Source organism: Marmota flaviventris, chromosome 2 (genome assembly GCF_047511675.1).
Source record: "Marmota flaviventris isolate mMarFla1 chromosome 2, mMarFla1.hap1, whole genome shotgun sequence".
NCBI classification, from domain to species: Eukaryota; Metazoa; Chordata; class Mammalia; order Rodentia; family Sciuridae; genus Marmota; species Marmota flaviventris.
In genome coordinates, this window is record NC_092499.1 from 113,507,101 (window position 1) to 113,524,157 (window position 17,057).

Genomic DNA, 17,057 nt, shown 5'->3' on the forward strand with positions numbered 1-17,057 from the left:
GGTGGTATCACCCAACCCCAGAGGGAATAACTTGCCGTCTTTTTCCGGAAGGATTTTACATTTTATCATAACCCTTGCTGCTGAAATTAGTAAGAATTAAAATGAACATCTCTCACCTTTCTGGCTGCCAGCATCATGAAAGGGTGGCCTGTTCCTTTCATGACATATAACTTGGGTGGCTTTAAGGAGAGGAGACCTGTTGGCCTGAGCCCACTAGTCCATGTGAATCTAGAGCCTCTGACCACACTGAATTGCTCTAATCTAACTCCTGTAAGCAGGTAGTGGGATTTCACGGTGTGTGCAGCTTGCATGAGTTTGTGACTCGGGCCTTAGAAACTTGGTAAGTTAATACAAGTGATACGCACAGTAACCTGTCCTGCAGCAATCTTAACTAGACCTGTGTCTCACAGTATTGGGAATACATAATTGGAGGCTGAAAACTGATATTCCTCTTTTATGTAAGGCAGTCTTTAGAAATCTAATACCTCCTTTGAAAAGTCCAGTGTGTTTAAATTAATGCTGTTTGGCTGGTCTGAAGATAGAAAATAGGTTAGCATTAAGGGCAGGATTCCTTTAGTAATTACTTTTTTCTATTGGTAATAACTATTTCTTTAGAAATGACGTTAACATTCTACCAAAAACACAGCAGTAATCCAAAAGTTAATGTTCTGTTCATTTATAATTATATTTAATTCATATTTATTAGTTGTTGAGAGAGAGGAATAAGAAAGAAGTAAGTAAAAAAAAATATTACAGAAGAAACAATTTAAGAGAACATTTTTTTCCTGATAGTCTGAAAGCTGTACATAGACTCTGAAAGATGGAAAACCTGATTTTTAAAAAAGTTACATAAAACCAGATTTTCTTAGCTACTACTGCAAATCTGTATTTTTATTATTTTCTAGTGGCACTGATGAATTCAGTGGATAGACTTTCTTCATTTCTTCTTTTTTACTAAACAAAATATTAACATAAACATCTCCATGATTTTGTTTCCGGTAAGCCAATTAGATTTGTGGGGCTTTTTAACCAGGAAAAATTCTGCATCTTTACATAGTCATTGAACAAGTAGCTTTGTGTCATTTCCTTTGAATCGTCCATGAAGCCTGATGTATTATTAATGAATTAATTTCTTGGTGGTAGAGGCCTGTGAATAGCGTCCTGTGAATGGGCAGTTGCCTGGTGGGGCCAGTTTTGGCTGCTGTCATTTAACATGTGTTGCTCTATTGTGAAGTCTTACCCAGCCATAGGACAATGCTCATTTAATCCACCATGATGGGACCTACACACCCTGAGCCCAAGCTGGATGCCAGGGTCAGTTACCCAGCCACCGGGGCTGGGACACCGCTCTGCTTCACTGCCCAGTTGCTGTAATCGTTTTGCCTGCCGTTAATTTTCCCTAAACCAGGGAAAATGCATGTGCAAGCAGTGAAATGTTCTCAAAAGAGATTCCAAACTGGTCGGCTGGGGTTGTTGCCTCCATTCCAGAATGGAGGCAGCATTCCAGGGAGCGTAAGTTCCTTCCTTCCTCCTGGAAATGGAAGCGTCTGGGCCCACGAGATCCCTGATGTTCTGAGGTCCAGAGTAGCAGATGGCATTATGATTTTCCAAATCCTGATGAACATTCTAACTGAACTTGTTCATTTCACAGTATGTAGTTCTATTTTTTTCATTTCCTCTCGCTCCCTCCCTCTCCCCCTCTCTTTGTTCCTCTCATATTAACTAATTTTAAACTGCTGCAGTATCTCCGTTAGCCAGCTTTACAGTCCCTTCTCTCTGATATTTATTGTATGGAACCAAGTGTAGCCCAAATTCACATATAATTCTAAGCCCTTGGTTTGTAGCTGATGTCACATTTGGGTTTGTTTAAAAACATGTAAGCAAATGCAGCCGTCCTCATACTTCATGCAGTTACTGCAAGTTCTGTTTTTCCCCTTATCTGTAGCTTGCAGTGCAGGTGGCAAATGGCAGTAATTATTTTAACTAACAGTTGAGTGAACATTCAGGAGGACATCCAGTGTGGGGATGTGGACTGGGTTTGCAGTGAGTGCCGAGTCTGGCTTGGTGGTGTTCTGGCTTGTTGGTTTTCCAGGACACGGACCTGCCAGGTTCTTGCACTTGAGCAGTGTGTGGACGTGGTTCACATCCTTGCCTGCAAGAAGGGGAATTCTTCCTTCCATTTAGGAACCTATTAAGGATTATTTTTCTCTCCTAGATTTCCTCTCTTGTTGTTTGATATAGTTTACAATCTATCATTAATCTGAGACTGCTTTAAATCAGTGCTTCTTTGCATAGAAACTGGTTGGAATGCCAACCAGTTTATATATTAACATTATAATTTAGGGCCTGAATCAAACATGTGTAGCTGGACTTTTCCAGAGGGGGAAAAAATTGACCTTACCAGAGTAGGAAATTCAAACACTATATAGGGACAAGGTAAAACCACAGGTAGGAATTGCTGAATAATTACCTTTAGGCCAGCCTGAGCAGGAGTCTTCCCACGAGGGTGAGCTCATTTAATGGTTCCTAAAACTCAATCTTGTGGATGTCAATGGTCATGCTTGATTATTTGCAGCAGTGTTTTATGGAAAAGCAATGGAAATGCATTGGGAGGCTACAGAGAAAGAGGACAATAACAGGTTTTACTTTTGTGAATGAAATCCCTTTGGTATGAAACAAGGTTTTTTTTGTTTGTTTTTGTTTTGTTTTTGTTTCGTTTTTGCTGCTCTGCCTAAGCCACTGGAAAGGGAGGTGTGGGTGGATGTTAGTGTGCGAGTGTATGTGTGCTGCTCACATAGGCACTGCTAAATAAATGCTGTGTACTGTAGCTTATAACCAACAAGAGACCTAAAATAAAAAGAAACCAAAAAAAAAAAAAATGTTTATTGACTTCGGAAAGGAAGCAATTGCAAATACTGTTTAAAAGGTCAACCCATTTTCCATTTCCCCACCCCACCTATTTTCAAGGGATTTTATTAAACACCAGGATCTTTGCTATGTATATAGAAAATCTCTAAGTAAATGTAATTTTTTTATACGACAACAAAATAAGTAGACTAAATGAAAAGTTTGCTATAACATTAATGACAAAGATTATTCCTCTTTACTAAAGAACTTTTGAAACACATTTAGGAGGAAAATAAAATAGGAAAAATATCTGTATTTCAGATTTCAGTTACCTAGAGACAGATTTCTTTAGACCTGTTCACTTATATTTTGTGTTTTTTTTATAAGCCATCTGGTAGTGATGTTCACTTGGCCAACAGCTGGTTCTCCTTGATTGAGGGGTTTTCAGGTCGGGTAGGTGTTTCAGTGGTGGAAATTCAGGCCGTAAGCCCCTGGTTTCAGGCCCATCTGAGACAAGTTAAATGAGCTGCTACTGTCAGCCCAGACCCAGCGGACAGAACTTCACACCAAAATGCCCACACATGTAATTTGTCACGTCTGGCAACCCAGAGCATGGGGTGACCCAGTGTGGAAATTGAGTCATCTTTCACTTTCTCTGCTCAGGGCTTGATGTGGAGTGGGATGAGTAAAAGGAGGGCTCTCTCCAGTCTCCTGCTGAGGGGTCGGAGGCTTTTATCTCTGGTGACATCATCTGCAAGCCTTCCTAAATTCCAAGCCCCGCTCCCACTCCAACACTGTCCTGCGTAACACTCCAAAGAGTAGGTCAGTTCCATCCTCATTATGAAATTAAAAAGACATTTAAAACCAAAAACACCGATTGTTCCCTCATAGAATAGCCATGCTTTTACAAACTCCATGTGTGTAACAAGCATTAGTCGAATTTGTACCAGTCCACTGCATGGGCAAGGTTTACACGGGCAACTCAGTCTCTGACAAGCCAGGAGCACCTGACCGTTCATTCCCCACCTTTCTCCCTCTGATAAAACGTGTTGCTCTTTTTTTCCTGGTTACAGTCTTACAGCCAAAGCATGCACATGCAAACCTTGGAGTTGTTTGAGATGTTAAATCTTTGATATTTCTCCACAACCTGCCATGGGATTCTACTTTGGACTGGTAGTTTGGGGTTTGTAGATTAGCTTCTGCAGAGATATTTAAAGTCAGGGTCCAGTTTTTTGGTTTTTGTTTTTTGCAAATGAAGTTTCCTCCCCAAGGGAGCACAGATTTTTCCTATGGATTCTGCCAGTTGCTCACAAAGATGCTACTTTAAAGCAGTGGGCAGTAGAGGATCAAAAAACAATTTGGGGGCTGACAGACAAAATGCTGTTCTGTCTGACATAAAGTTACTGGAATTACAAATGACCTTTGATCCCTGAACTGAGGAGAGAGGAGGAGTGATCTAAGATTGCTGTACCAGTTAGTAGGAACCCCACTGCCTGAGACCAGAAATTACTGCCCAGGCCACAGGAACATCAGATTTGAATTAAATTACTTACTTTTAAAACATGGAGCATAACTCTCAGTTTGGGGCTCTGTGTGATTCTTGATGCCATGACAGCAGTAAGTCTAGAAATAGACTATTTTTAAAAAATTATTTAACATGACAGGCTGATTTAATCTGACCACAACACAACTGACCTTAGAATTTTCCAGTGCAGCCAACACTGCAAGCTTTTTTTATTAATACATAATAAAACTTTATTTCTCACTCACATATTGGTCCAGGAGGAGGATTTTTGGTCAGTGAGGTGAGGGGAGGCTAAGCTCTTCCTGTTTATTCCAGGACAAAAATGAAGTCCTCAGGAATATTTCTAAAGCGAAGGCCCCTTAACTTTTCGTTTCTTACTGTTGTAACAAGCAACCAGAAACCTAGTATTTTAAAACACACACTGAGAGTTTGAGAAGCTGCCCTTCTGTCTTCCCTATGTTTTACTGCAGTACATGTAAAACTTGGTTTGTGCACAGGCAGAATTGAGTAGGACACAGACCTTCATATTCAAGGTTCTTGTATTCCCTCTTGCCCTCCTGGAGTGAGGAAGGAGGATGGCAGGAGAACAAAAAAAATGTGTACCCCATATACTCCAGACTCTTAAACAGGTTTAGTGTTCCCTATCCAAACTGCTTAGGACCACAAGTATTTCAGATTTCAGGGTTTTTCAGATTTTGGAATAGTTGCATAGTTTGCCGGTTGAGCATCCCTAATCCAAAAACCTGAAATCCAAATGCATTAAATTCAAAACTTTATTCAAAACATTTCCCCTTTCAGAGTCATATGTACCAGCCAATCTGAATCAAAACCTCAGGACTCCCCAGTACCACCTGAGCACCTACCTTGGCACTGCTACTGGGCCCCTCCCTCCATCTTTCAGGACTGTTTATTAGGGACGCGTATCTCATCCCTCTGAACAATACAAAAATCCTTTGTGGATATGCGTTAAGTATCAGCCATCCCACAGTGCCAAACTCATTTCCTTCAATGTAGTAGGCACTCAAAAAAATTCTTGACTGAATGAGCAAAAAAAATAATGAATGTATCATTTTTATACACTACTTTGTGCCCGTCAGCATCTGAATTAACTACCTCTCCACTGTCAGGTTCCATGGTCATCTTGAATTATGAAAAGGCCAAAAATGAAGTCCTCAGGAATATTCCTAAAACAAAGGCCCCTTAACTTTTTTCCAATTGTGTACTTAGGCTTTTCCCTTATATAAAATAGAGTTCTACTAAGAATCTGTTTTATTTGAGTTTTAAAAAATAGCCCCTTTATCTTTTTAGGCTTTCTATTTTGACATAATTTTAGAGTTATATGTAGTTATAAGAAAAAATAGAGATCCTATGTACCCTCCACTCAGTTTCCCTTAGTGGTAATGTAAGTATTGTCCAACATCACAATCAGGAAACTGACATTGACACAAGATACAAACCACCGTTCATAATTTTTTCATATCTTACCAGTGTTACTGGATTGATTTTGTGGCAGGGGAGAGTGGGAGTTGGTAATAAGCATTAATGATTAGCATGGACCCAGTTAAAACCAAAATATATCATGGTTTCAAAAAAGAACACCTCTTTAAAATCATGGTCTCCCTTTTAAGTAAGTCATTTCAAAAGCATTTTTCTCAGTTACATTTTCTATATTTGGAGTATCCAATGTACCTTCCTGCTCTCAAGGTCACAAAGTGGCCAGGCACAGTGGCACATGCCTGTAATCCCAGCTACTCAGGAGGCCAAGGCAGGAGGATCACAAGTTCAAGACCAACCTCAGCAAATTAGTGAGACCCTGTCTCAAAATAAAAAATTAAAAGGACTGGGGATGCAGTGGCGCATGCCTGTAATCCCAGCAACTCGGGAGGCTGAGGCAAGAGGATCACCAGTTCAAAGCCAGCCTCAGCAAAAGTAAGATGCTAAGCAACTCAGTAAAGCCCTATCTTTAAATAAAATACAAAATAGGGCTGGAGATGTGGCTCAGTGGTTGAGTGCCCCGAGTTCAATCTCTAGTACCCCCAAAATAAATGGGGAGAGGAAGGGGGAAGGCTGGGGATGCAGCTCTGTGGTAGAGCATTTGCGTAGCATGTGCAAGCCCTGGGTTCAGTTCCCAGCAGCTGCGATTAGGATTGAACTTCCTTCTGCCTCCCCACCCTCCACCTCTTTGAGTGCGTAAGGTACACACACACTCACACACTCACACACTCAGATTTTCTGTGGCTTGCCTTTTTCTATGCCTGAGTACCTTGCTGACAAGTGCTAATAACAAAATACCCAGAGAGAGTCGGATTGAAGTTAGCACACATTAAACATTCTGAACTTGTCCTTTTGCTCATAGATTGTGCATAATTAATAATTAAACAGTTTCCGTTGTAATGGGTTGACCTTCCTGAACTGTTCATTATTCACAAGGCAAAGGCATCACTCAAACTTCTTTCCCTTTGTCCCTTCTCTGTACTTTGGCGTATCGCATGCTTGCGTTCCAGTTGTTTAGCAAATGGGGCTGACCAGGTAGTTACTGAAACCTCTGAGACTTGGAGCCTGTCCTCCTTGGTGACCAGAATTGCTTGCTGAAACACTTTATGGCAGCTGTTTTTATATAACAGTTGCCTGCTCAAGAACAAAATCCAGCCTGGGCCCACTGGCAGGACTCTAAAGTTGATTTGGGACCAGAATCTCAGGTTAAGGCTTTTGGTTAAGGTTATGTCCGCTGTATCATTCCACACCTCCATGCTGAGAAGTTCAACAGAAAACCATCCCCAAAAAGCCCTTAATGTGACATATGGCACCAAGACCTTAAAAAGAGTAACTTTTATTAACAATTTAGAGTCAGTTTTAGCCGGTACTGAGAGTTAGCAGTATTGCTGCTTCTTTAATCTGTGTTTGTTTTCAAAATGTGTTTCTCCACTTTATCTGAACCCATGTTTTACAGAGGACATTTTTGATAAGTAGCAGCAACTACTTTACTGGGTTCTCAGAGTCCCTTGGGGTGGGTGTCAGTGCCCCCTCTGGCTCCATGGTTACCAGATGTATTCCCTTCCTGGGAGTTGTGGTAAGCTGAAGCCCAAGCTGAGTTCCCCTGCTCTCCCTCCTGCCCACCGATTTGAACTAATATCAAAATAGGTAGGTTCTTGGAGACCTTTCATATCCTGATCTACACTAACTTCTACTTTTATTTTTTAAAGAGAAAAGTGTACTTTAAAACCCTCCAGCACAGTGGACATCCTCAGGTGTATTTATCTGCTTCCCTTTGGCATGTTAATAGCCTACATATTTTTGTGGAATTGGAAGCTCTCTGGGGTCTCCTTTGCCCAGTGTTTACATGTGTCATTTCCATCACCCCTACCAGTCAGTCTGTCTTCTGCATTTTAGAAAATTCTTCCTTGATGCACAAGAGACATGGATTTTAGAATGAAAAGAAGTATCTGGCATTATGCACATGAAATTAAAATTTCCCCCCACATCTTTGATGAGTGATTCTTTCCAGGCACCACTGAGATGAGAATCCACTGTGGTTCTGGGAAGTCGACTTGGGTTGGCATTTTCAGAAGTGAAATAAATTATTCATGGGTACCACCCAGTGTTCCTTAGTTTTATAATACGAGGAACTTAACAGTCTGCAATATCAGGTCTTAAATAAAATTAACTACCCATGCAAGATGTCACATTTTCTTTTTTTGTTTCTCATCCATGTTAAAATGACATCTTCATCAAGTTGCCTTGTCTATAATTCATTAACTTGCTCTGGGTATCATGCTTCGAAATGAGACCCACATTAGCATCATGTTTTATACCAGATCGTGGTAGAGAACCATCCAGAATTTTAACCATCTTGGTAAATATTCAGCCCCATTAAGACAGCATGCTTTTGTTTTCCTACATACTGCATTTTAAAGCTTCTTCTACTCAGACACTTCCAATACTCTAGGAAAGAGCGATAGAGCAAAAGAAAGATCTAAGAGAATGACTTCAAGAAGCTTCCTAACTGATCAGAGTTCATAATAATTTCTGCACCTCAGACTTTGAACTATCTTTTTACTAATGGTTTTTGAGACAGTAAAATGTCATTTCTTGAACTGGACCTTGTGGAATCTTGCAGGCTTGGTGATATATATGGCTTTCCTAAAACAGGCCAAGGCTGAAATTGATATCATGTTTTATTTTTGCTCTTCAAACCAATGGGACTTCTGTGACCATTTTATAGTACCTTTATCGAGGACTTGTCATGTTATTGTGTGCCTTGTTTCTTTTGAGTAGACTGCTTCGTCAGCCACCGTTTTTCATGTCCTCTCTATGTAATGCCTGCATGTAAGCCTTTGAACTTGGCAAGATTTTATTCCACTCCCATTTTCTTTTGTTTTCCTTTTCTCTGGAAGCCTTTCTCCACTGAGAATTTTAAGTTTCGAATCACCAGCCTTCCCCTCCTCTGGATGAGGAGAGTAAATGCTAAGAGGATAGATATGCAAAAACCAAGAACTATTTTGTTCTGGGTCCTCTTCTGTTAACCTCTTTGGGATTTTTTTTTCTCTTCCTTTTTCTTTTTTCTTTTTTGGCCGCTTTGACCCCCTCAGTTCCTTTTGATTTAATTGTATTTTCCAGCAGTTTCCAATTGTTTGAATTGGAAACAAAGCCTTAATAAGAGTTCTAGTTAATTTTCTGTCTTGTAATTACCGATCTCATTTTTCTGATAATTGGCCACAGCAATTATATGTATATTTACTAATCACATAGGAGGCTGTGCAATTGTATCTATCTGCCACCATTGATAATGACACGCATATTGCAGAGGTGCTTTTATCATCTTCTTTTTTCCACTACATCAAAGCTATTTCCTCTCGTTCTCAATAATGAATACATGCATGCATTTGACACAGTTGTGTGCTAGAGAAATTGTTTGGCTCCCACCAAATGCTGCATGCTCTGAGTTTCTTGCCTGCAGCGCTGGAAGGTTGTATGTAATGATATATTGCTCATCCAAATGGCCAAAGCACTCCAAAGCACAGTGAGATTAAAATAAGTCATTCCTTTGTTAATTTAAATAGGTGCATGTATCATACTTTGCAGGGCACTTTGTGTAGGGATGTCAGGGAGGAAAAAAGCCGCCGAAAGGTATTTTTAATAGCAAATGAGAATAGATGAGAATGGAGTCATTTGCAGCTGCCTACTTTATGTGGCTCTCTTGTTCCAACTGTAGGTCTAATGAGATGACTGTTAAAGTACTCTGCAGTGTAATTTCATTACATCCTGAGCTGTTACACTATAAACACAGTGGCGCTCTCTGTCATTCTTGGAAAAACTCCTAAATTCTTAAAGCCTTCCTTTGCAAATGGTAATGGGGGGCCGCTCCCCGTGTTCCCTGGCAGCGGCTGCTGTGCAGTTTCTTCTCTTCTGCGGGGACTCGCACCTCCATCCCAGTTTGGTTTGGTGGCGATGGTAGGAGTCTTCCTCGCGTCCTTCATTCGCTGGCTCTCTCCTATGACAAGTTGGCCCAGGCTGGCAAAGAGGCTGAAATTCTTTTTCCTGAAACAACTTTCTCTATAAATGCCTTTCTTTACAGTTTTGTTTTTTTTTTTTAATAATCTGACACAAAGGTACCAGTTTAGGGACAAGCGGTTAAGAGCCTTTGAATATATAAATAAATGTAAATAAACAGGAAAGTGTAAATAAATAGCAAACCTAGTAAAGGAAACAAAGGTCAACACAAGAATAATTTCACAGCTCTTTGTTAATTACAAGACCATTTGTGTGTTACTTAAATAATCATTAATTTCTCATTTACACTTTCCCCACCTTCCTTCCTACCCTGTGGCTATCATTGTCCTTTTTTCACCTCCCCTTCTTCTTTGCTCGAATGTTTCTCACCAACATAAAATGTGTGCCTTGAAATTTGGCATTTTTGCCTAAATGTGGGGAAGAGGGTGTAGCCGTCTTTTTAATTGGATGAGGCCTCCTGTCATTATGCTCATCTTTATGCTGCTCCTCTGCGGGGGGAGGGGAGGGGACAGAAGGGAAAGAAAGGAAAGCAATGCTCGTGACTTTTGGTGACTTGTTTTTCCTCCATCCCAGGATTCGCCCGTCCTTCCGGTTGGAGAGTTCTCCGAGCCATTTGTACATTTCATCACTCAGTGGTGAGCCCGTTTGCAAACATGCCATGCCCTCAATGTAAATGATACATGCCATTAACTCGCGGCTCCGGGAGACCTTATGGCTCTCCCTGCTTCCTTTTGGAGGCGGGAGGGACTTCGGGGCCTTGGGCAGATGGGACAGCAAAGCTGAAGAAATTGTTTAAATTATGTAAACGTTATTTACACAAAGGGTCATAAACGTACTTCGGAGGCTCCTTCCTGTTTTAATAAACTGCTGAGAGTCAGGCTCCTTCTTAGAGCACAGAACACTGTTCCATCCTGTTTTTTTTTTTTCCTCCCTAAGAAATACACAATTTTATAGCCCCTATTGAACAGACATATGAAGCTTATTTTTATTAATGTAACCTCAAGTTACCCATAAAACTGCCTGTCACTTAGTGGAAGCAGCATAGTTTATTAATTCATCGGATTTTCAGTAAATAACTTTTATCTTTGGTTATATTTTAAACACAATACTGGGGTCCCATTTCACTGAATTTTGATGTTTGAAAGATTCTGAAAGCATAGTTCCTTTAGGCCTTCTTCAATCCTTAAAAAACTAAGAGGAATCCAGGTTTAGACCAAAGGATCCTCAGAGCCCCGAGGAACCCCAGGTCCCCATGCACCTGGGGAAGCATGCCCTGTCTGCCCAGAGTTCTTCCCTAGCCTTCTATCTTTTCCTCACACCAGGAAGTGTCTTTCTTCCATTAGCCCCTTCCATTCTCCCCTTCCCTGTCCTGCAGCACCCCTGTGCCCTCTCTCTCACCCCAGCATGGAGTATCACCAGGAGAGACGAGGAAACTGGGAGCGTAGGAATAACTGTCCCCAAGGACATTCTGGAACTCCTTCATAACTCCCTTTGCTCCTCTCTCCCTCCTCACCCAAGTCCTGCTTCCCTCCCCCTCAGTCAGTCCACTGTGCAAAGCACACAGGCAGCACCTGTCAGAAGGAGTCCTTCCATCCTGGGGTGCAGCGAGGTAGTGCAGTCAGGAATCTGTGCTGAATGGAGTGATGGTACCCTGTCCCCTCCCCCATGATCCATCTGATGAGTACGCTAAAGTGAAACCAAGAAATATTCCTTAATATAAACGTCAAGCTTTATCACCTTCTTGACTAAGTATAATATGTTACCTTTTAATAAAAATGTCTCATGCAGTTTATATTCCACAGCAAAAAAAAAAAAAAAAAAAAAAATGTCGGGAAGACATTTCCACCCCCAGCACGGACTTAAAATTTTTTAACACTGTTTCTATATATTTAAAATACTTTGTATATGTATTCTATAGCTTTTAGGGACTATTTTTGTTCTAAAAACCTATTTTTCCCAAAGCATGCCATGTTGAGAAAAAAGCATACATATTGATTAAACACTAGAATCCTTAGCTTTTCTGAATCTCATTAATGACGTTAGAACCATTATACAAGATCATTTATTAATTTCTTAATTTCCTTTAAATGGAATTACTAAAAGCACTCAGAATCGCATCATAGGCATACCCCACTTTGAGATGCAAAATTGAAAAACAAACCGTGCAATTCATATGCTACCTGGAACCCCTTTTGGGCATCACCACTCCTGGCTCCAGAGACGTTGGATTTGTGACAGACCACTTATCTCATTGTGTGGTCTTGAAACCAACCCAGGAGTGGGACTGACCCAGACAACCAGGGAGACAAGTGGGTGAGGCTTTACTGCCCTCCTATCCAAAAAAATTAATCCGTTGTTAGATAAAAGTTTTATGGAGACAGAGGGAGGGATAACCTGTGTTGTAATTTCCACAGATGTCAAGCCAAAAGAGAAATAATAGTGGGTAATAGCCTTGTTTTCCCAAGAGGTACAGCTACTTTGGAATGTCAGATTAGGACTGTTACCAACTCCATAGTGAGACAGCTTGAATTACTTGCTAATGGATGCAGTATTTGAGAGGTGCATATGGTTATTTATAGGGAAGGCAAATGTCCTCGATGTCATTAATGGTTCATAACTACGGTTCTAGTTTACAAAATGATCATTAAATCTCTCTATTTAAAAAATAGTACTGTCAGCAAATGCAGAGATTATAATGAACGGTTTTCTTTTTTTCTTGTTAGAGGGTGATTTTATAAAGAAAAGTCATCTGTATTCTTTTCCAAATGATCAAAGAAGCAGGAGTCTCTTTTCATGTCTTCATACCACAGATGCCAAGTTTAGAACAAACATGGTCATCAAGTAGGCAGTACCCATGGTCACCTTAGTACCATTTATGTGTTTCATCACATAGCTAAGTACATGCTTCAGCCACTAATTATACTCTTGGATGGGAGACAAGAAATATTTTGCATGAAGAATGTAATTCTTTAAGCAGCTTAAACAAACTTAGCTGTCCCATAGCTGTTGAATGAATTATCAACTGGCATTGTAGCCAAAATAAAATTCAAGTCAAGATAATGTATAAGAACCTATCTGTAATTTCGCAGCATTATCTAGATTTCTGACCTCTTTTATATATTACTTGTCATTGGGAATAGTAGTAAAGGAATGAAATGTATTCTCATTTGACTTGACAGTCACATGTGTTTTTTTTTTTTACTGTCTTATACCAGTAACCAAACAGAAATATATTGATTTAAGATTGAAATAAATTGAGCCGAGTGCTAGAGCACATGACAGTGATTCAGGAGGCTAAGGCAGGAGGATTGAAAATTCAAGGCCAGCCTTGACAACTTAGACCCCATCTCAAAAAAAAAGGCTGGGGGATTAGGGCTGCAGCACATCCCAGGGTTCTAGTACTGACAAAAAAAAAAAATTGAAATGAATAGATAACTGAATCAGAGAAAAATGTTGCTGCTGCTTTTCCATGTTAACTTCAGAAGTAGAAGTACAATAAATTTAAATTCATTATTTACCTGTATTTCAAAAGTAACAAAAACAAACAAACCAAAAAAAAAAAAAAAACAAAAAAACCTTGTGTTTCTAATTCATGAAGTCCCCAGAAATCTGATTAAAGGCCAAAATTAAAGAAAGGGAATATATGTTTATGCTTGAGCATAAAGAATTGAACATGATGGATTTTGAAAACATCCAGATTCAAGGAAAAATAGTCAGAGGTGTAAATTAACAGCAAAAATTTATGAATGATATAGATAATATGAGGGGGGTTTTTTGTTTGTTTGTTTTTTCTCCCACAGCATGCGAAAACAGCCAAAAGAAAGGCCAGCACCTGAGGAATTGATGGTAAGTTCATTTTTTTAGTTCCATTCAAATTCTCCAGTTATACATTTATGTTTAACATTCTATTAAAAAGATCAGAGTGGAGTTTCAAAAATCCACAAGCTCTGGAAAGGCAGAATTGTATACTTGATTTAGGTAGGTGTTTCTGAAATTCATATCCTTAGATATGGTTCTTAGGTTTTTAAAAACCTACCACCCTTTTGAAATGTAATACAGAACTCTCCTGCCTCCCTCAAGAACCTCAAACTTAATGTCAATTATTCTGTGTCCTCATTTGTTGTTACAGCCTTTCGGAAGCCAAAGGGCTGGTAACAGAGAGGAGAGTCAGTGTGTGTTAAGTGTTTGGTGCAGTCCTACAGGAAGGAGTCTGATTATGGCATGGAGTCCTGGATTCATGTGGAATGAAATTAGGCTGGCTGTAAAAGAACAAGTCAATGTGAATCTTTGGTCTTTCCTCAGAAACAGACACTACAAGGCTGCCAGCACTGTGTCCTCAGTTCCAAGGCATCCTTCTTTGATTGCAAATGACAGTTTTTACTCAAGCAGGGAGAGGAACAGAGAGCTCCCTAACAATTCCCAAATGGTCATTTATTTAGTGCAGATTGTTGATTTGACAATGCACAAGCTGTTAGAATGACGTTAGGATGGGGCATTAGTAAATAATAATTATGGTCTACTCTTTTCCAAGTTTTTGCATACTACCCTGTCTTTAGATCACTGCAATCAGAGCAAATCACCACTGATTTTCCTTTACCTTTTTAAACAGTGTACATTTTACAGATATTGGTCCAGAGCTTTTCATTCTTCAAAGTCCATCCTAATAAATGCTCTAAGTGCCCAAACTTTTATACAATACAGGTTTCCTCTCCACTCATAGAGAACCTTTCCCTTTTACATCATAAGTGCCCTCCAGGTAGGGAGTTTTCTCCTTTGTGTTGCCCCAAGAGCAAAAATTCAATTTTTAGCATAGTTTCAAGTTAAAGTTCACCCTAAAACCTCTGCAATTTACAGCTATGCTGGTTTCGTGTCTAGAATAAACTGGGATGGGTTGGGGGTTTTATTGGGTTTTGGTTTGGTTTGGTTTTCCTTCTCTTTGGTGATTGGGGAATCCTTGCAGTTAGTCACATTTGAGAAGACTTGGAACAGGTTCCAGAGATGTTTACCTTGTGCATTATTAAGCTATGGCTCGATAGCTCAGCTATTAAAACAAAGGAATGGGGTTTCATAAAACAGATATCTGTTTGTAAATGCATGTTTCAATTGCTGCAACGAGTTGGCCACTTATAAATAAAACATCTGCAGATCATGCACATACCCATAAATGTATATGGATGTGTGTGTGGATAAGGAACACCTCTCCAGGGTGGCAAGTCATAAAGATAAGGCTAAAGGGTGAGATCTTCCAGTGCCTGGGAAGCAAGTAAATGTGGATGTACGTGCATGTGTGTGTATGGAGGGGTGTTTAGATGTATCTCTTTATGCTCTGGTGTGTGCTGTCCCAAATGTTTAATTAATAAATATCAATAAATCAATACAATACAATGAAAAGTGTAGTCAGCAGAAGCGCCATCCTATACTTAATTTAACATTATTTCTAGTACTACTCACTGTTTGATTTTAAATGCATTTATTCCCAGAGGAATAGCAGTAATGAGGCACCCCTCATTTGGTAGGGGCTGGGTGTGGAGGCTGGGAACAGGAGGTGGGGGCTGCTGTGGTCAAGGTTGCCAAAAGGTTAGACCCAGCAGGGGATAGGAAAGGAAGTAGGTTATCCCTTGACATGAATCTGTGTCACATCCTAGGGACCCAGTCTTAAGGAACAGTTTCTTTATTCCCCCCAGCATATTAATGGCTTTAATTTTTCCTTTTCCCTCTCCGCCTACAAGCTATGTGGTGGTGCTCCCATCTGGAAGCCAGGAGCCTCCTCTGGAATGCGTGAACTGTAGAGCCCATTTGTCACTGTGGGTGGGGGGCCTCTGCCTTTCGCAAAAAGAGCAGTTTCTCTCCCAAGCACAGTAACTCCAGCCAGCGGGTACCAACGTGGGCTGCACAGCTTGGGCTGCGTCAGCTTTGAGGCCTGCAGGATTTTCAAGGTTTCCCTGTGGGTTTGCATTTTCCAAATCAAAAGAAGAAAATCAGAGATGGAGTCTGGTGGAAATACTGAGAGTTGTAGATTCACCATTCACTCCTAAATGAACTCCAGGTATTGGCTTGACTGGTGAACACAACAAACCTTGCCTAAGGAAATCAGAACACGGGGTGGGTGGGCCACATTACCCTGACTTCTGGCCCTGGGCTGTGCACATAGTGGGCACTCAAGCTGTCTTTGTCTTTTTATTTGGTGGGGTCACTGTAGATGCCAGGATGCCCAATACCAAGTCTTAAAATCACTGACCAAGTCAGTCTTAAAAATGAAATGTAAAACTCAAGGTTCAACTCTTGAGATCATTAAAACCTGAGTGTTAGAACTCATTGTTATCTGGTTATTTAATTCCCTCTCTTGTGGGTGTTCATTCTTCAGATGATTGTCAGTTTTTGTGTCCTAAGTGGAAGACTTTTAAGGCTAGACTAAGAAATTCCCTTAACACATTTTTGGGAAACCAAGGTCCATATGAGCTGGTGCAGTTTTCCAGTGTGTAGCCACTAAGCTTCATAAGAATTCCCTCAAAAGTTTCATCATCAGCATCCATATCCTCTTAAAAAGGTCTCAGGACCAGGTAAATGATAGAATTCAGTAGATATTTATATAGTTCACTAAGTGCAAAGTCCTGTACTAGACCCAGCAAAAGATATAAAGTAAGCCACAGGTGTTTAGTGTTGCAGGGGATATGTCGGGACACAGATAACTGTTCAGAATAAAGTGGCTCTTATAAAGGAATTTGGGCAACTGAGGAAAGCTGTGTTGAGGATGTAGCTTTTGAAAAGGACCTTCGGAGGATGGGTTGTATTTTAATAGAGTTTTCCAAGAGGCCATTCTAGGCAAAAAGGGCAAAGGAGAAGTTGTGTGTAGGCGCCAGATCTTCTCAGAGCAGAGGGAAGCCTCTAGTGCCTGCTCCAACATGAACCCATTGACATTGATTGACCTGATGGAATCCTAAGCCCTCAAAGCTGTGAGTTCAGAGAGGCAACATAGTCACTGTGAGCTAGGTAGTCTCTTAAGAAATTTCACTTCTACAGAAGGAATTCTAATATCCAGGTCTGAAAATTCTTGACTATATAGAAATAACACAACACACCCGTCCACGTGGACCTTTTTCCTTGAGTGAATTCTCTTGAAATTCACTACTCATCTAATGCATAGGGAAGTCCCTCATACTGAGGAAGGCAGCGC

At 40.4% G+C, this 17,057-nt stretch overlaps 1 protein-coding gene across 21 annotated transcripts in view; it reads left to right on the forward strand.

Annotated features, from left to right (window-relative positions):
- The window catches only part of Map2k5 (mitogen-activated protein kinase kinase 5), a 253,918-nt gene that overhangs the window by 203,064 nt on the left and 33,797 nt on the right, over positions 1-17,057 (forward strand). For 8 of the 21 annotated variants that reach the window (XM_027924031.2, XM_027924063.3, XM_027924037.3 and 5 more), the window contains 2 exons: positions 10,457-10,518; positions 13,684-13,729. The exons of 8 other annotated variants lie outside the window; for them this stretch is intronic. In XM_027924031.2, coding sequence (XP_027779832.1) covers positions 10,457-10,518; positions 13,684-13,729 — 108 coding nt within the window. Of the gene's footprint in view, positions 1-10,456; positions 10,519-13,683; positions 13,730-17,057 lie in introns of those variants that run through there. 5 more of the 21 variants (XM_027924079.2, XM_027924090.2, XR_011706699.1 and 2 more) reach the window with 4 other exon arrangements.